The sequence below is a fragment of the Felis catus genome, chromosome C1, assembly GCF_018350175.1.
Source record: "Felis catus isolate Fca126 chromosome C1, F.catus_Fca126_mat1.0, whole genome shotgun sequence".
Taxonomy (NCBI): domain Eukaryota; kingdom Metazoa; phylum Chordata; class Mammalia; order Carnivora; family Felidae; genus Felis; species Felis catus.
This window is the reverse complement of record NC_058375.1, coordinates 191544181-191562684: the sequence shown is the minus strand read 5'-3', so window position 1 is coordinate 191562684 and position 18504 is coordinate 191544181. Positions and strand designations below refer to the sequence as shown.

At 41.3% G+C, this 18504-nt stretch overlaps 1 protein-coding gene across 8 annotated transcripts in view; it reads left to right on the top strand.

Moving 5' to 3' along the window:
* The window catches only part of INO80D (INO80 complex subunit D), a 72424-nt gene extending 59338 nt beyond the window's left edge, over positions 1-13086 (top strand). For all 8 annotated transcript variants that reach the window (XM_045034369.1, XM_045034371.1, XM_019838519.3 and 5 more), the window contains one exon: positions 875-13086. In XM_045034369.1, the coding sequence (XP_044890304.1) occupies positions 875-2040 (1166 nt within the window). In that variant the 3' untranslated portion in view covers positions 2041-13086. The remainder of the gene's footprint in view (positions 1-874) is intronic.
* The last annotated feature ends 5418 nt before the right edge of the window (positions 13087-18504 follow it).

Genomic DNA, 18504 nt, shown 5'->3' with positions numbered 1-18504 from the left:
CCGACTTCAGCCAGGTCACGATCTCGCGGTCCGGGAGTTCGAGCCCCGCGTCGGGCTCTGGGCTGATGGCTCAGAGCCTGGAGCCTGTTTCCGATTCTGTGTCTCCCTCTCTCTCTCTGCCCCTCCCCCGTTCGTGCTCTGTCTCTCTCTGTCCCAAAAATAAATAAACGTTGAAAAAAAGAATTAAAAAAAAAAAACTGGATATTTTTCTGGTGACTAGTCAAGTTCCTAAGTCTAGAGATGTTTAATGTTGGAGACGAAGTCAGTGGCAGCCCCCAGGCTTTCCTCTCATGAAAACTGGCATGAGGGGAGCAGGACTAGCGGGAAACACACAGAAGCGTTTTGGAGAGGACTGAGTGCGAGTGAGTGCTCGGCTCCCGGGTGCGCCGCCTGTCTCTTTTCCCGTCTTCTACGGCCGCCCTCCTGCTGGAGCAGAGAGTTCAAGAGCAGAAGCACCGAGGGGACTCTTGCATGGCCTTTTGTCTCCAGTCCGAACCAATATGATATATTTTCTATTGTAATGATTTTGACATAATAACTTCAGGTAAAAACGTGTGTAATCGGACGGCCACCATGCATTTTAAGTCGGTAAAGCTTAGAAGAATCCTTACGAATTTAACGCTTTGGCCAGCTGGGTTTAGACACTGCTGTAAGTAAACTGAAGATACAGGCTGCAGGACAGCTTGACCTCTCAGGCCTGTCCTGCAGACTACTCTTCCACTCTTTCTTTCCAGTCTAGTCCCTGGAAGCTTCCCTTTTCCGTGGGGCCTCTCCTTAATAGAATACTGTTACAGATAATTCCAATGGAGGATTTTTGTGGTGTGGCATACGTAACGACTCTGCTGATTCTCTTGACGGCTTTTGTTTTGCTCAGGAAAGAACGGAGACCTTCTTCCAACGACCGAAGAGGCCGAGGAACTTGAGCGGGCCTTGCAGGCTGTCACTTCTCTTGAGTGCCTGAGTACCATTGGGGTACTTACCCAGTCAGATGGTGTGCCAGTCCAGGAGCTGTCAGAGAGAGGAATAGGGGTGTTCTCCACAGGTACTGGAGCTTCAGGAATTCAGTCCTTGAGCCGAGAAGTAAACACAGACCTAGGGGAGCTACTGAATGGGCGCATAGTACATGATAATTTTTCTAGTCTAGAGCTGGACGAGAACCTGCTCCGTTCTGCTACCTTGTCTAACCCACCTACACCCCTGGCAGGGCAGATCCAAGGGCAGTTCTCTGCCCCAGCCAACGTCGGCCTTACTTCTGCCACTCTGATCAGCCAGAGTGCACTTGGGGAGAGAGCCTTCCCAGGACAGTTTCATGGACTACATGATGGCAGCCATGCCTCCCAGAGGCCACATCCTGCCCAGCTGCTGAGCAAGGCAGATGACCTAATCACCTCACGACAGCAATACAGCAGTGATCATTCACACTCCTCGCCCCATGGAAGCCATTATGATAGTGAGCACGTGCCGTCTCCCTACAGTGACCATATCACCTCTCCCCACACAACATCTTACTCTGGTGATAATATGGCAGCTACCTTTTCAGCAGAGATGCCCATCATGGCGCAGCACTTGCTCCCAACCCAACTCGAGGTGCCACTTGGAGGAGTCGTGAACCCCAGAACTCACTGGGGCAATCTCCCTGTCAACCTTGGAGATCCCTCTCCATTTAGCAACCTTCTTGGCGCAGATGGACATCTTCTTTCCACTTCCCTATCCACGCCACCCACCACTTCGAACTCAGAGACCACACAGCCTGCCTTCGCCACCGTGACCCCCAGCAGCTCCAGCGTGCTTCCGGGGTTACCGCAGACCAGCTTCAGTGGCATGGGGCCTTCTGCTGAACTCATGGCCTCCACCTCTCCCAAGCAGCAACTCCCTCAGTTCAGCGCAGCCTTCGGCCACCAGCTGAGTTCTCACAGTGGCATTCCTAAGGACCTGCAGCCCAGCCACAGCTCTATAGCCCCTCCTACAGGCTTCACGGTAACAGGTGCCACAGCTACAAGTACCAATAATGCATCTTCTCCCTTTACCTCCCCTAACTGAGCGTGTCTGTGTGTTTGCAGGCAGGTGGGGAACCTGGTGTTTTCTATCTTTGTTTCCTGTTGATCATCCCTTTCCCCTTTTCCTAAAGAAGATTTTAAAAATAACAGATGGGGACTAGAGGGGAACTCCTTTTTCCAGTTAAACAAGTAACCCTGCAGTGGACCTCGCTTCAGTGTTCACATGTGCTCCTTTGCACTGGTGCTCATTCCCTCCCGGCGGGTTCACTCTTACCCCAGTGGTTTCCTTAGTGGCTCAGCACAGTGACTGGATAGAATTGATTTTTAGCAGCAAGTCCTAGAAGTGGAAGATACCTCAGATTACCAGTGCCCTTTACTATTTCCTAGTATTCAGATCAATGCTTTCCATTCTATTACCAGGTCTTTACAGAGGTGGTTCTAGATAGAATGGTCCTGTTCATCGAGTTCCTGTGTAAGAGACAGCAAATGGTGTGTAGGGACAGATCAAGGCTCTGACTTAGCACCAACTGCTAAACACCGCACGAGGCCAGGATTCCATTCCTAATTGTGATCATGTTCAATTAAAAAGAAAAACATTATTAGTCTTTTGACCGCCTGTGTGTATGTGTGCACCCATGTGTGTGTTTTTGTGCAGGGCAGGAAGCAGCTGTCCCATGGTTGTTCTTTTTCTTTCTTTCTTTCTTTCTGTTTTTTTTTTTTTCTTTCCTAACGACTATAATAAGGCTCTTACTTCTCCTTTCCCACGTCTCACAACCCTAATAAGGTTGGTCATCCTTTCCCACCGAATTAACGAAGTTTCCCAAATAGAGAGAGTGGTGGTCTGGTGACGTGAATTGTACAACCCTCTTCCGCTAAGTTATCCAAGAACACGAGAAGCTGAATTCATGTCAGGGCCGTGGGGATGTCACAAAAAGCATGGAGTGACTGCAGGGTTGCTGAGATTCCGAGGTGTGGTGGTTATTTTGCCTTTTTAGACAGGTGTTTGTTTCTCCATCCTCTCTCATGGAATACATTCACGAGATGTAATTAAAGACCATATTTTGATGTGAAAAGCAGGCTAGGTCAGATACGTTTGGAAAGATGGAGTCTCCGAACTCCTTGGTCCATCTTTTACTTTTGAATTTTTCATGTTTACAGTAGTGATTCTTTGGTAAGAGTTGTAAAATGTTGAAGACACTTGTAGAATCAATGTGCCAGTTGTGAAGTGACGTGTAATATCTGAAGGATACACATTTTAAAGTTTCTTTCAAAGCAGAGTATGGAAATTAGACCTAAATTTTACCTACCCTGTTGGTACTTTTAAAACAATTTAAGTACTTAGATTTAAGCTGCAGAAATTTTTTTAAAGTACCGAGATTTTAGGGTTGAAAATTATATTGGGTAGTTTAGTAAGTTGGTGACTATGGAAATGAATATGTGAGGTTTCTTTTTACCTGCCTTCTCCCCTGCCCCCTTCCCAAGGGTGGAACTAGATTTTAAAGTCATCTGTACTCTTCTGCTTTTGCTGAGAAGTTTCACCATCCCCTGAGATACCATTGGCTATTTATACCTGAGTCTAGTCTAATTTACATATATATATTTTAAAAGATGAGTAGAGAGAACATATCTATTAATGATGTGATATAATAATTCATTGGTCAGGGAATATTTGATCTGAATTCCTTTTCAATAGGTAAAGATTTGGATGTATTTTCCTACTTCCTATATGTATTCTCTTTATGCCATGCTAATTCTAACCAGTTCCCTTCTTTTGAAAGCTTTTCTTTCTCTGCTTTTTAAAGGAATGATGGTGATCAGAAGGCATTATGCAGATGCCATGCGCCTGAGGTTATGGAGGGGAAATGTCCCATGACTGTATGAAATCATTATATGCCCTATTTTGTATTTATTGAAGTTTCTTTTTGTGGGCCAAAAATATGTTTGTAATATATTTAGTTTTTTTTTAATCATGATAATTGATTGGAAGATTTATTTTTTAATAGCTTTGCCTTTTTTGCAGATTGAGAAATTTCTAAATTATAAATTATGTCACAAAGCAAAATTATATTTGGTATCACCATAAATTTCTATTCTGAACGGTGAGAGCAGATAATTTGAATATTTCTCACCTGTGAACCTATGTTAGTAAGCTTTTTTATTTTAATGTACTGTAATGAAATGATGATGAGTAGTTACCTCTGCTCAGAAGTGTCATTTAGTTTGCTCCAGCCGTTTCGCCTCCCATTCTAATCCTCGCCGGATAACTGTCCATTCCCAGCAATTTGGTCTAGTCTCCATCGTGTACTAATCCAAGGTTGTACCAGAGCAGGACACTATCTTATCGGCCCCCTTCTTTGACAGCAAAGGGAAAGTCATGGGGAGTCGGTTTGAACTTTTCTGGCTATTTGTCCCTCGTGGTAGCTGCTTAAAATGCTTCAGTTATCAAAACTGAGTTTGCAGTAAGTTGCACATTTTATTGTTCGCAATTTTCTGTTTTGTGTGCATTTAAAAGCCCTTTCCTGCTTTCTAATAAGGAGGCACGAAATGATCAGGAATGTTGCCAGTTACAGCTTCACACCAAAAACTTTTGAGTAAATTCATTTTTGTTTAGACGCCCACAGTGATAGCTGAAGAAAGGGCACCCGTAGAAAGTACCAGTGTAGGTTTGAGGAATTAGCAAAAAACAAATTTGTCCTCTCATTTCATCTACTGCAAAACAAATATCCAAGCTTGCAATTTGCTTTGCCCTTGCGGTTTCTTGCGAGTCCCTTTTTGGAAGACAGAAGAACATCTGTGAACCCAGAGACACCTGTTACGTTTTTCTTTTAGCTGATATAGAGCAATTCTCGTCTATCAGTAGTAGGTTTGCTGTTAATGTGTAGAGGAAGGAATGAATTGTCTTTTCCTCCAGAAACAGGAAAATTAGTGTCTTTTAAATAGCACTTACACTATACTATAATAAGGCAATACTGGAATCAAAAACAGATTGTATGTAAGGTCCTAATTAGGTGGAAGCTAGCTTTTTGTTCTAGGGTGAAACTCATCAGAAATAGTGGCAGAGAAGGGTCACTCTATTTCTGCAGTTCTTTGGGACCATTTATAAAGGCCAGTTAGATTGTGTTAATGTGATTTAATTTACAGAGTTGCTGCAGTTAATGGATACGTTCTGTGCTCTGAGAATCTGAAGTCCATTCTAACGAATGATACTCACTGGCTGTGATCTATAGCATCCGAAGAAAAGATGTGTTTTCTCTCCTTTACTCTCTCTACATAATTGTTAATATTATTTTAATTAAAGTACTTAAGACATTGTTTTTTTTCTCTGTAAAAATGGCTTAGTAATTTGCACATCTGCGTAGGTTATGTAGCTAGTAACAATTCACAATAGTAAATAGCAATTACACTTAACCCACCAAATGACAGACTATGCAATGGAAAAATTTTGTAATTATCGTCACAAAGCTTATATGGTGAAGGATTTTTTTTTTTTTTCCCTCTAGTAACCTACCACGTGAGATAGAACTGCTTTATAAGTGACTTCCTGAGCAATTTCATGCTGGCAGGCAGTGCGGTGTGTCTAGTGTCCCTCCAGGAAAAGATTCTAATTTCATAAGAAGCAAATAGTAGGTATGGAGGTAAAGTTGGAAGATGTGTTTCTTTGTATTCTTTTCCTTAAGATTGTAGTTACTGTCTTGAGTGGTGTCAGGCTAAAGAAAGCTAATACTTTATCTTTGCCAAATAATTATTTATAAGATTTATTTCTTCAATAAGCCCATTTATTTCTTCGATAAGCCCAATGTCTCAACTGCGAGCTAAGCCTCCTCACTTTCTGTGACTAACACTAAAAGCTATTCCTTATCAGAGCTCGCTCTCAGGCCACCATCGCAACCCAGAGGCAAAGACAGTGCTTTGATTTGGAAGGAAACGGTGTCTGTGATACGTGCCCGATCTGTAAGCTTTCTTCTTAGGTGAAAGAATTTCTGTTTCTGTTGACCAATATACCATTCAGTTTTTTGTGTTTTAAGTAGGCTCCACACCCAACATGGGGCTCGAACTCACAACCCTGAGAACACAAGTCGCATATTCTACCGACTGAGCCAACCAAGCACACCCCCTTCCATTCAGTTCGTTGTAACTTGCGCCCTTACGTTTGTCGTCCTTCCTGCCCCCTTGCGAGGGGTTCTGGGGCTGCGTCAGCAGTGTTTGAGGCGGTCGCCCTTTCTCCGAGTTAGTTCAGTAGGTTGTTGTGGACTGGTATTGCAAAAAGATGAAGGTATTGATAACACTAAACTAATTATTTAATCAGTTTCGACTGCATTTGGAAAATTTTTTTTTAGGTAGCTAGTTTTCAGGTTCTTCAACCTCTTTCTTTTTAGCCTTTTAACATTCTACTAAGTTGTGTTTTTAATCTGTTTTATGTGGAATAATCTGATCCAGTGGTCTTCTAAATGGTCAGCAGAACTCTGCAGTTGAATGAGGCAGTTTAAAGGATTCCTTAAAAGAAAATGTAGTCATACTGAACAGTCTTCATCTGTATCTTTTAAACCATCACTAACACCTACATCACTCCAAGGATTTTTTTTCCCGATGAGAAATACATTTCTTGGTGAGGTGGGAGGTAGAAGTATACATGTGATAGAACATCGATTTTTTTTTTTTCCCCCTCTCGCAATACATTGAAAATACGGAATCTTCACTGGCATTCTATAGAAAGGTAAAACAGTTTAATGACTTCTTAATATCTTGAGCCTTATAAGCGTTCCAATATCATACTCTGGAGGGAACAAGAATCCGTGTTTAGTAGATTAAAGTAACATTTTAAATGCTATCTTTCAAAAAATTTGACATAAAATACCAGTGAAGAACATATTTGGGTATCTGTTAAGCATTTTCCCCTGACTAGTGAGTTAGGAAAGAAAACCTAAAACACAAGTGAATTAATTCTGTCTCCTAGTAGCCAGTGTCATTAATGCAAAAATTGCGGGGCCGACTTAGCCTCATTTCTCAATAGCAAAAATTCTCGTTCCCTTCACCTCTGGTTTCTGTCAGCTTTCCCCTCTCTGCACTGTGATCAACAGAGCCAATAAAGGACACGTGGCATTTCGGAGAGAGAGCAAATTTGGTGTGACTTTCTTGACCATAAACTAGGTTCCCAGGTCTTGGGAATGTCTGACTACTTTGAGTGGCGGAGTTTTTTGGTGATCTAAAGTTGAGTCTGAAAAAGAATGTGGCAAGAGAAAAGCTTTCTAACTCTTGGTAAGCTCTGTAGGGCAGCCCAGCTTTCCTCCCCTCTTCCCTCCTGCCTGCCTGCCTCCGCCTGCCCCCGGTTCTCAAGTATGCACACGTACAGCCTGATCTGTCGTGATCGTGGCCTGAGAGTACTAGAAGCTGCCTCTTGCACTTGTTCGTTTGTTCTTACTTGTGTGTTTAAGCTGGGGACCACTGAAGTAAGCTCTAGATGCACCCAAAGTTCCCCTTGGAAAAAATGTCAGTATGCAGTGCGGAAGGTTCCAGTGCAGCTAGACGCCACACCATTGCTTTTGCTCGGGGACTAGACTGATTTGCCCTGAAAGGACTCCACCCTGCCTGGTTCGGGCCCAGTGGGCTCCAGCAGATTAGCGTGGAAGTGACAGGAAATCTGGTGCTTGGAACATTGTCTTCATCTGCTCGGAAGGGTTGGAATCAGTTCCTCGGCACAGTGATCGTTCTTTTCGCTGTACAGTGTTGAGTATGTCTCAGGGATTCCTTGTGGAAATTAGGGCAGTTTTTAAAATAAGAAAATAGTTTTAAAAGAAACTAAAGGTGACTCACCATTGAAGAGAGCGCAAGAAAGAGAAAACATTTGGTTTCATAGCCCGCCGTGTCTTGCGTAGGACTCTTCCTTTTCTCCTTCAGGCTCTCCTCCGCTTCAGCAAACAGTCCTTTCCCACCACGCACAGCTTTAAAAGTTTTATTTAAAAATTTCCTTCCCCGATGAGCTTTCAGAATACTTATTGTAGATTTTAAGAGAAAAGGTATATTAATTTATACTATTAACATCACCTCATAAATTATAAGTTTTATACTAAAGCTGTATTGAGTGTAATGAATTATGTTGCCTATGTGTTTTAATAGCTTAAAAAATTATATATGAGCTTTTTTTTTTTTTTTTTTTTTTTTTTTTTTTGACAAAACAAACTAGTGAAGCACCTTTTTACACTGGATCTCTGCCGTGTCAAGGTGTATAGCTATCCTTTGCTACCTTGCAGATATATAAAATAAAAGGATATCCTGGGGCCTCAAAACGTAGAACACCTTTAGACCATTTATTACTGCTCATAGAACTGTTGGGCGTCGTGTTTCTTTAGTAACTGATCTGTGGTTTACACTTCAGATGGCTAGAAGCTTAGTTACAGGGTAAATAGAAATACATAGATCAAGCAAAGCTCCCAACTACTGTAGCTGGAATTTGTAAACTTAAGTTTTTAAGACCTCCTTTATTTCCTATGGATTTATTCTTTAATTTACAGTTTATTCTGTAAGTTGGGAAGTAAAATAGAGAAAATAATAAGTCTAGATGTTCTCAGTGTCTTATTCAGGAACTTTTTATCCCTCCTCACTAAGGAATTCCCACTGTGACTTAAAAATAGAATTAAATTACTCGTGTGCATGTCTCTGTCTGTGTTTTTACACACATGCAAAAATATACATTGGGGGGGCACGTGTGTGGGAGAGGTGAATGTGTGCTTAGGTGAAAATAGAGGAAGGTAACAGAATGTATTGTAGAAATATGACTATTTAGAGGGGGCTATCAGAGTTATTTTCTCATTGTCTCCGTAGTATAAATACACCAAATTCTTCATTATGCTATCTTATGTTAAAAGGCTATCTCTGATATCATGTGCATTTTCTTTTAACTTTTGATTAACTTATATATTACGCTATGTTTTTAAAATGATGTGAGAAACAGCAGGTTCTAAGACCAGCCTCTCACCTTTGAGCATAAAAATTAGAGAGAGAGAGAGAGAGAGAGAGAGAGAGAGATGCAAACCCAGACGTGAGCTGTGTTTATCTACTGGGGTGATGGGACCACATCCGTTGAACCTTTCTTTATGTTAATAATAGATCTCTTCATATTCTGAGTTAGAAAATCTTGAACATCTTTTCTTGGTAAAGTTAAGGAAAGTATAGGCTCTTTTTAAAGAATGCCATTTTTTGAAGGGACTGCTTTGTTGAAAGAGTTGGTGGGATCATTTCACCATGCATATTTCAAAGCTGGGATGATTTTAGTTATCTCCAAAAATCAAAAAAAATTTTTTTTTTACTCATTTGTGCTCTTATGAAGTGAGTGTGCCCCCGGCCCCCGTATTTTGGTTACAGGAAAAATTATGCTACCCTTGACTTTTACCTGATTCATAGGGAATTTAAAAAAGATACATTCCTATAGTTTGAGTTTTGTCATTTTGCCATACATTAATTACTGGAGTATCTGGTGGTCTCAGATAGCCCAAACTAGAGTTGTTATTAAGTGCTCCAATCACATTTATATTTAATATTAAAAAAAATCATGTACTTTGAAATATGTCAAAACAACTCCTGATACTACACCTGAATTTGTAGTTCTCTTTGAAGCCTCATTCATCTTAGGTATAGTCAAGACCTAGGAGAGCTTTACATGTCGTTCCTTTTGTAGTTGTATTTCTGCATCTCCCAGTTTCATTCACTCTTGCTTTATGGATTTAAAAAAAAAAAAAATCTGCATATTTCTTGTACATATGCATGCAAATGAAAGAAGGGGGTTGGTTTCGGTGCCACTCCTCCCTTCAGTTACTGGTTAATGGGATTTGCTAGAATAAATTCCCCCTGATTGAAGGGTGAAAATAGACCCTTTTGTGTATATCTGTACAGAGATGTGTATATGGGATGTGGTGGCACTTTGCTGAATGTGAACTTGCCTTGTTAATGGAAAGATTGAAAAGTATTATGTTTATTTATACATTTGTATAAATCTATATATACACGTATGTATATGTGTGTGTATAGATAAAGCTATATACATATATTTCCCTAAATGTGTGTGTGTAATAGATAAACAGCCTTTGTGAAGCAAGATTATCCGTCCCTGGAAAACTCTGGGTTATTCTGTAAGCAAGAGGAGGTGACAGTCTAGAGTACATTATCAGTGCATCCTAAGACGGAAGTCCTTTGGATGATAGTCTTGTTCATGGTTATTATAAGTGAATTCCTGCTAGAACTATTCTTACTTTCCAGTTCCACTATTCTTCACCTTCATGCCTTCTCCTATCCAAGTACTAACCAGGCCCGACCCTGCTTAGCTTCTGAGATCAGACGAGATCGGGCGCATTCAGGGTGGTATGGCCGTAGAGTTTCACTGCCTTCTAAATCAGTCTCTCATCACACTTCATTTGGTACTCCCCCCCCCCCCCCCCCCCCCCCCCCCCCGCCGCCTTATTATGGCCTTTCTAGCCAGAAGCATTTGGCTTAAGCATATCTCATTAACTCCTCAGTTGTTTCTTTTAAAGATCTTACGCTCTTAAATTTTCCAGAAGATGTAAGTTTTGGTAATAGTTTCTAGAGTAGTTTTGAGGATTGGGCATTCGTCTTCGTCTCAAAAATGAGCAAACCAACAGTCAAACAAAACGCATTTGAAAGTTTTACCTAGATAATTTTGGGACATTTTACTCACATTGGCAAAGAACATAATTATGATTTTATTAATTGATAACAGTGTTAGGTTTATTTTCTCATTTACCGTCATCAATTTGTCACTTAAAAATTTGGTTTACTTTGTGTTTTAGCCACAAATTTGCCATTTTCATTTTTCATGGAAAGCGTACAAAGTCACGCATATGCCTCTTGAATTCTCTAACTCCTTTTACTCATGATGAAACTGCTTTAATGAATTCTTACGTAGTGAGTTTTGCTGTATTTCCTCTTGACTTTTTTTCACGTTGGTGACATTCTGTTTTAACTTTGCTGCAGCTCTCTACAACACTTGCATCCCTATATATTGTGCCTTTAAAGCTCTTATGCACACACAGACAAAAGTGTATATATACATGTTGGAGCATGTGTACATATACTTTCGTATATACTCACACAGTATGTCTCATATATTGTGGGAGTGGATATATAGATATTCAAAGGCAATGAAATGTTGCTTTCCAGATATATATGTATATAAATAGTGTTGATATACTGTATATACACATGTATATGTATGAGTTTTAAATGGCAATCTTTTACATTTAGCAAAATGCTGCCCCTACTGGAATATTGTCACTGCAGTGGCAGTTGTATGTAATGATTTAAAATACATTATCAAAAATTATTTAAAAGAACATTTAAAAGTCTCATCTAAAGACATCCACACATTATTTATTTATCTTCCTTTTCCTTTTTATTGTTACTTTTTTTTTTTTTTTAAACTGAAAGGGAGACTGTCATTTTTTAAAATGCCATCTGTCCCATAGGAGAAAGAGAGAGAGCGCTGGAGATTCACTTGAGGAACCTTGTGCATTTTTCCTCTCTCTCAAATGGAGATGTACCACAAACCAGCCTGTTTATTTCAGTTATAAAGCAATCCTAACATTTCCATTAGTGTATGTCATCCACCATCTTCTGGACCAACTTAATTCGCCAGTCTGCCTCTTCCTTTCATTAATAAGTAATGATCACTGAGATCATTTTGCCTGGGGGGGAAGTTAACTACTCTCTAGCTGCAGGGAATTATATCACCTAATTGTTATTCTGCCTTGTTCAAAATTCAGCTTTGAGGGAAGGCAGCGCTCCTGAAGCTGTCTTGAGCATGTTTTGCATTTATTTACTTAAAAGGTCTTCCCAGACATTTTTGTTTCCTTTTTAAAAGAGCTCCAAGTCTGCATGCACTTGCCATAGATTTCTTATTCCCCACAACTTCAGGTGTTTTCATTAGTATATCAATTTGACACGCCGAATGACAGACTATTAAGGAAAAAAACGTGGAATATTTTATTTTGTGATGAGTTGGCAGCAGATTGCATTTCAAGACCTCACAGAGAGAGGAACATAAACATAGATGGACAATCCTCCATTGTAAGACGTTACAAAAAACGCAAAAACAAAAAACAGTGGATTGAGAGTTCCCCTGAACACTAAAACAGAGAGGTTGGGGTTTGAGGGATTTCATGGAATAGTTTAGCTGGAACTTGATATCAGAAGCAGCCTTTAACAGAAAGCCTCTTGGCAATTGTATGGTACTAACTGGAGTCCTGAGGTGTGAATTGAAACCAAGTTGCAGTGGGAAATCAGAGGTGAGGTGGTAACATCTTTGAATCCAGTAAGTGACAGGTTGCACAGTTGTAAAATCTCTTCTTACCAAGTAACTGCACGGTAGCAAGGACTAGCGGTTCTCAAAGCCCTTCTTTTTCAGTGTTCTCATTCACCTTGGCACACAAGTATGTTTAACAGGCCATACCTTAAAACTATTTACAAAAAAAAAACAAAAAAAAAAAAACAACACCTGCTTAAAGGGAACTTACAAACTGAGAATCTTCTCTCTATTTGCATGAATAGTGGCTAGAAGCTTAGTTATATGCACAAAAGCTAAGGGGCCACTCGTTTCTGCACAGACTATAGGAGCAAGATGAGGAGGTTGGCAGGTTTGGGTAAGAGCCCCACCCCCCCACCCCCATCCCCCTGCTGCCCAGTTCTAACGGAAAAGCGTATCTATGGCATTGAGTATGGTATTGCTGGGGGGGTGGGGGTGGGAACCACATTTTGGGAGGCGATGGGCTTTTGGTTTGTAATTTCCCTTTAAACATGAAGAGATGGCTCACATTTTCCATATATATCTCAATGAATGTACTGTATTACTGTTTTAAAAATTTGATGAAATAATAATGGATTGGTCTCCTTTTGTTATCTGGTCCTTGTTTAATTTGTTTAAGGGTTTTTGTATACAAAAGTTTACATTTTTATGTATATTTTTCTTGTGTAAAAACTGATGTAATATGTGTATAAAACACTGTATGTATTATCTGTATATAGTGTGACAAAATGATTTTTCTTTCTTTCTTTTGGATGTATTAATAAATCTTGCTGTGAAGTAGCCTTGTTTTGGGTATAATTTCCTTTGCCTGGATGTACATAGAAGCTGCAAATCCAGGGCACACATATTCCCCCCCTTTGTTATTTAAGTAGAGTAATTATCTTAATGTATTTTATCAAGAACTCCAGGGAGATGTATTCATGGTTCTTTATGGTTAGACCAACAACGATTAATATTTGTAGTAGCTATAGATCAGTTAAAGCCTAAGTGAGTTTAACGTGGTATCTAACCTTGAAATGCAACCAGAAGTTGCATTTCTATTTCATTTAGTCAGAAGCCCCTTCTCTCTTCATTTTCATAGCTTCACAAGTATAAGAAGAACTTCATGCTGTATAACCAAAAGTTTAAAAAAAGAAAAAACTTGAAGAAACATTCTTTTATTTTTTTTAATAGGCGGATTGGAACTTTTCATTTCCTGTGCTGTCTTGCTGCCAAAGGATTTTGCGGTACCCATAGAGGCTAGGATAAAAATCAAAAAGAGAAATTAGTGAACTAATCACATATCCCTTTTCTTAGAGATTTACTATTTTTCACTTCTGTGGGACATTTAGATTGGTTTTCCTTCTTCCTTAACCCAGGCATGCTTAAGATACATCTAAAATTGTACTTTGCTTCTCCTAAAGAAGGTGACATTTTGAGACCAGAAGTGCAGATGCCCACAGTACGAGTAAATTGGCCCGCGGTAACAACGTCATCCATCCCGGGCTCCACTTTTGAAATTGACAAGGTATGAAGAATAATGCTTGAAATTGGTCTGTCCATTTCTTCCGTTATATGATAGTTGATTTTAAACTGTTGTTCATGGGGCACCTGAGTGGTTCAGTCAGTTAAGCATCCGACTCTTGATTTCGGCCCAGGTCATGATCTCCTGGTTTGTGGTTTGACCCCCTTCATCAGCTCTGCACTGACAGAGCGGAGCCTGCTCAGGATTCTCTCTCCCTCTCTCTCTCTGCCCCTCTCCCGCTTATGCTTACTCTCTCTCTCTCTCAAAATAAATGTGTAAAGCGATTATTAAATTCTTTCGTTTATTTCTATTAAGGATGCTCCTTTTCTGAATATCTGCACAAATCACAAGCTTTTGAGATTGTCCTGGCTCAGTTCTTGATTTGATTTTTAAAAACTAGCTGCCTTAAGGAGACAAGATTATTAGTGAAATGTTTTCAGACGAGGCCACATCTTGAAAAGCGTGATGCTAGGAGCCTGTGGATCGCCAAGTAAAAGCAAAAATTAAAGTTTCTAAGAGAATCTATTTTTTTTAACTCTTCATTGACGTATCTTCACTTCCTTGCTCTTTCCTCTGTTCTATTAATAATATTTTTTTTAAGTAAGCACCACACCCAACGTGGGAGTTGAACTTATGACCCCGAGATCAAGAGTTGCATGCTCTACTGACTGAGCCAACCAGGTGCCTCATTAGCAATAACTTTTTTTAATGTTTATTTATTTATTTATTTTGAGAGAGAGGGAAGGAGAGAGAGCACGGGGGAAGGGTAGACAGAGGGGGAGAGAGAGAATCTCAAGCAGGCCCCACGCTGCCAGCTCGGGGCTCGATGTGGGGCTCAATCTCATGAACTATGAGATCATGACCTGAGCCTAAATCAAGAGTCAGAGGCTTAACCGTGTGAGCCATCCAAGCACCCCTCCCCACTTTTTTAAATGTTTGTTTATTTATTTTTGAGAGAGAGAGGGGGAGGGAGAGTGCAAGCAGGGGAGGGGCAGAGAGATGGAGACAGTGAATCCCAAGCAGGCTCCAAGCTGTCAGCTCAGGGCCTGACCGGGAGGGGAGGAGGATGGGGAGCTCCAACTCAGGGACCATGAGATCCTGACCTGAGTGGACATTGAGAGTCGGACGCTTAGCTCATTGAGCCACCCAGGTGCCCCACCAATAATTCTTGGAGAAAAAAAAAAAGCCTATATTATTTAAAAGCCTGCTTACTTGCATTTGTTTGTACCTTTCTGCAGTGTGTGGATCTGAACGTTAAGGTGGTATTATTTTGTTCCTTTCACATAACTGGCTTTCTGGAAAAATGTTTAAGTGACATGTGATTATAGTGCATTATTTTTCCTACTTGAAGTCCCTGTGATGGAGGGATGTCTGCTGCTTAGTGTTCAGCTTTCAGTCAAGCCCATGGTGGTGTGTTATTGCTGTTTCTTTTCCCTCATCTTTCCAATCTTCTTTCAGGCCTTCCACTCATCTTCTTAGTCACCAATTTATATTTTTGAGCACTTTGTGTTAGAGACAGTTGCGACACCTTCAAAATGAACCGCGCCTGGATTCTACACCCAAAGACTTTGCCACGTAGTGGAAGAGAGAAGATGCGTAAGAACTACACAAGCAAGGTAGAGATTGCCAAGTGCTGAGAAGAGCAGTAAAGTGCTCTGTAAGTTCATGTCAGAAAGAGATGGTTTCCAACCAAAGGAGAGAAAAGTTGGTAGAGGCCCGTGCGTGTGAACTGGCGGTGGGCAGTATTTGGACATTGAGAAATAGAGAAAGTGTCCCAGATGGAGGGAGCAGCATAAGCAGTTGAACTTGACAGGTGCGGAAGGCAGAAAGGAGAGGGGTGAGGAATAGAGTGGAGAAGCCAACGGTGATTGCATAGTGAGCATGGAAGGTGGAACAGGCAGGGGCACAGGCGGGGCGGTCAGATGTGATTCAGGAAGTCTCCTGGCAGAGAGGAGAGTGAAGCAGAGGCTCTGCAATGGTTAGGCTACTTAATGAAGTAGAAACCGGTCGGTCGTGGCAGTAAAAATGTAAAGGAGGGAGGAGTTCAAAGACTTGACACCTGACTGATTAGATGGTGGGGCAAGGGAGGAGGTGGAATCAAAAGAGGCTCCACCCGGGCTTCTGGAAGAGTGCCGGTGCCAGTGGCAGAAGTAGATGGCACTACTCAGGACCAGGGGTTTGGAGAGAGCCAACGAGTTTTAGATTTATGAAGTTAGAGTTGGAAGCAGGGACATCTGGTGGGCATGGCCCACCAGGAGTGTAGTTAGGGCTCCGAAGAGAGGCTCAAGCTGGAGATAGAGATACACAAGTCTTGGGCATGGAGTTCATTGTTGAAGCCAGCTGTAAATGATCAAGGAAGAAAGCCCAGGACAGATTCTGGAGAGCAGCTGTATGCAATCTACTACTATAGTTTATTTACGGGCCCAGGAAGAGCTCACTTTCCCAAGAGTCTCCCAGCTAGGGAATCCGGAGCTGGTATTCAAAGGCTAGGGGGCTGACTTGCCTCCTTCACATTCCACTAGGAGTGATGGTAATTTTTTGAAATGTTTATTTATTTATTTTTGAGACAGAACAGGGGGGAGGGGCAGAGAGATAGGGAGAGAACCCCAAGCAGGCTCTGGCTGTCAACACAGAGCCCCACCATGCAGGGCTCAAACTCATGAACCATGAAGGCATGCCCTGAGCTGAAATCAACCCACTTAGCCACTCAGGTGCCCCTTGGAGTGACGGTATTGAGGAATGTCAGCTCTCCCCCCGACTCTAGCCTTCTCACTCCCACACTCCACCTGAACGACTGACTTCTTGTTTGCCTCCCCTTCCGGACAGGAATCTCCAGTGTCTGCATTGTCAGCTCCTGAAACCCTGGCCCTGAGCACAGCATGCCTACCTACAATCTCCCAATACGTATTACTGAATGAAGTTAGTAACCTCAACGTGTTTGTGGACAGAAGGAATGCAGATTTCAGGAAACTTAGAGCATCTGGTGAGAGGCAGCGCAGTGCTTGGTTAAGGCTGTGGACTCCGGAAAAGACTTCCTTAGTTCTAATATAGACTCCACTATTTAAGAACTATGTGATCTCAGGTAAGTCACTTAACCTCTCCCTGCTTCACTTGCCTTGTCCGTAAAATGCATTGCAAAGATTGCAGGACACCACCCATGGAAAGCACTTGGATTAGCCCGTGGCACTTTTCAAGCGCTTCGTAAATTTTAGTTACGCTCATTTTGTAGCTAGAGGAAACGGTGTAAGATACAAACAACATAGGCTAATTCCTAAAATAAGTGTCTAGGGGAAAATGAACAAATAAACAAAGATTAGGTGTGGAGAAGGAAGATGGGGATGGACAGGAGTTGAGGAAAGAAGTTTCTGATAAGGGAGTGCCGATTTTGATAATATAAGAGGACATAAATAACCCACAGGTAGGGTTACTTTTACCCAGTCACATTCCCAAATATTCTAGGATGTAATCGGAAATCCAGTTAACTGAGTATAACTTTGCCTTTTGCTTTGAAACTTGAAAAAATTCTTCCATGTTTCATCTTGCATGGTAACGCATTTAATGGAACGAAATGTGTCATTGTATCCTGATTTAGAGAATAGGTGTTGGGTTAAAAAGTGTCTAAGAAAATAAAATATAAGTATAAAGAATAGAGTAGAAGGTCCTTTATAAAAACACTGTGCATGTTACCTGCTAAACGAAAAGAGTCGAAAGCAAATTTTAAGAGCTAGAGCGGATATCACCTGCACATTCTTAGAGCCCAAATAGGGTGCCCACAGTAGTTACCCTCTTAACCATGGATATTTCTTTAAGACTAAAATCTTCCCTCTACTTTCTTTTCCCTTCAACTGCTGTCAGTTCTTTTTACTGCTAAACATGATACTTGCTCTTTCCACGATGACTCCTTGACCCACTGCCGTTCAGCTCTCCCCTTGTCATTTTCCTGGAGCCATTCTTTCCAAGGCCACCAGCGACCTTTGCTGTCACTCTCTTTAACTTCTCTGAACCAGTCAGCACTGATGACATTCCACGGTCCTGTTGCTCCATTCAACTCTCACATGCCTTTTCTGGGTTCTTTGTTAGTCCCAACTCCCTTCTCCTTCAGTGTGAACACGTCTCAGACTCATTCTTCAGCCTTCCCTGTTGTCCTTCCTCTGCACACGGAATCCCACTGCAGGATCCTTCTGCTCTCATGGCTTAAACGTTGACCTCCCCGGAGATTAGCGTCAAACCTGTGTCTTAGCTCTGACGGCTCTCAGACTTCAGCCTCACATCTGCTTCCTGAGGACCTCCACTTCTATATTGGGCCACCGCTACGAATTTGGTTTATCTAAATCCCAACTTATCTTTCCCTTTTTTTCTGTTTTTTTACAAAAGTTTTAATTTAAATTCCAGTTAGTTAACATACAGTATTTGTTTCAGATGTACAATATAGCGATTCAGTCCTTCCATACAATGCCTAGTGCTCATCACAAGTGCACTCTTTAATCTCGGTCACCTATTTCACCCATCCCCCACCACCTTCCCTCTGGTAACCATCCGTTAGTTCTGTATAGTTAAGAGTCTGTTTCTTGGTTTTGACTGTCTCTCTTTTTCCCCGATGCTCATTTGTTTTGTTTCTTAAATTCCACATATGTGTGAAATCATATGGTATTTGTCTTTGAGTGACTTATTTTGCTTCGCATAACATTCTCTAG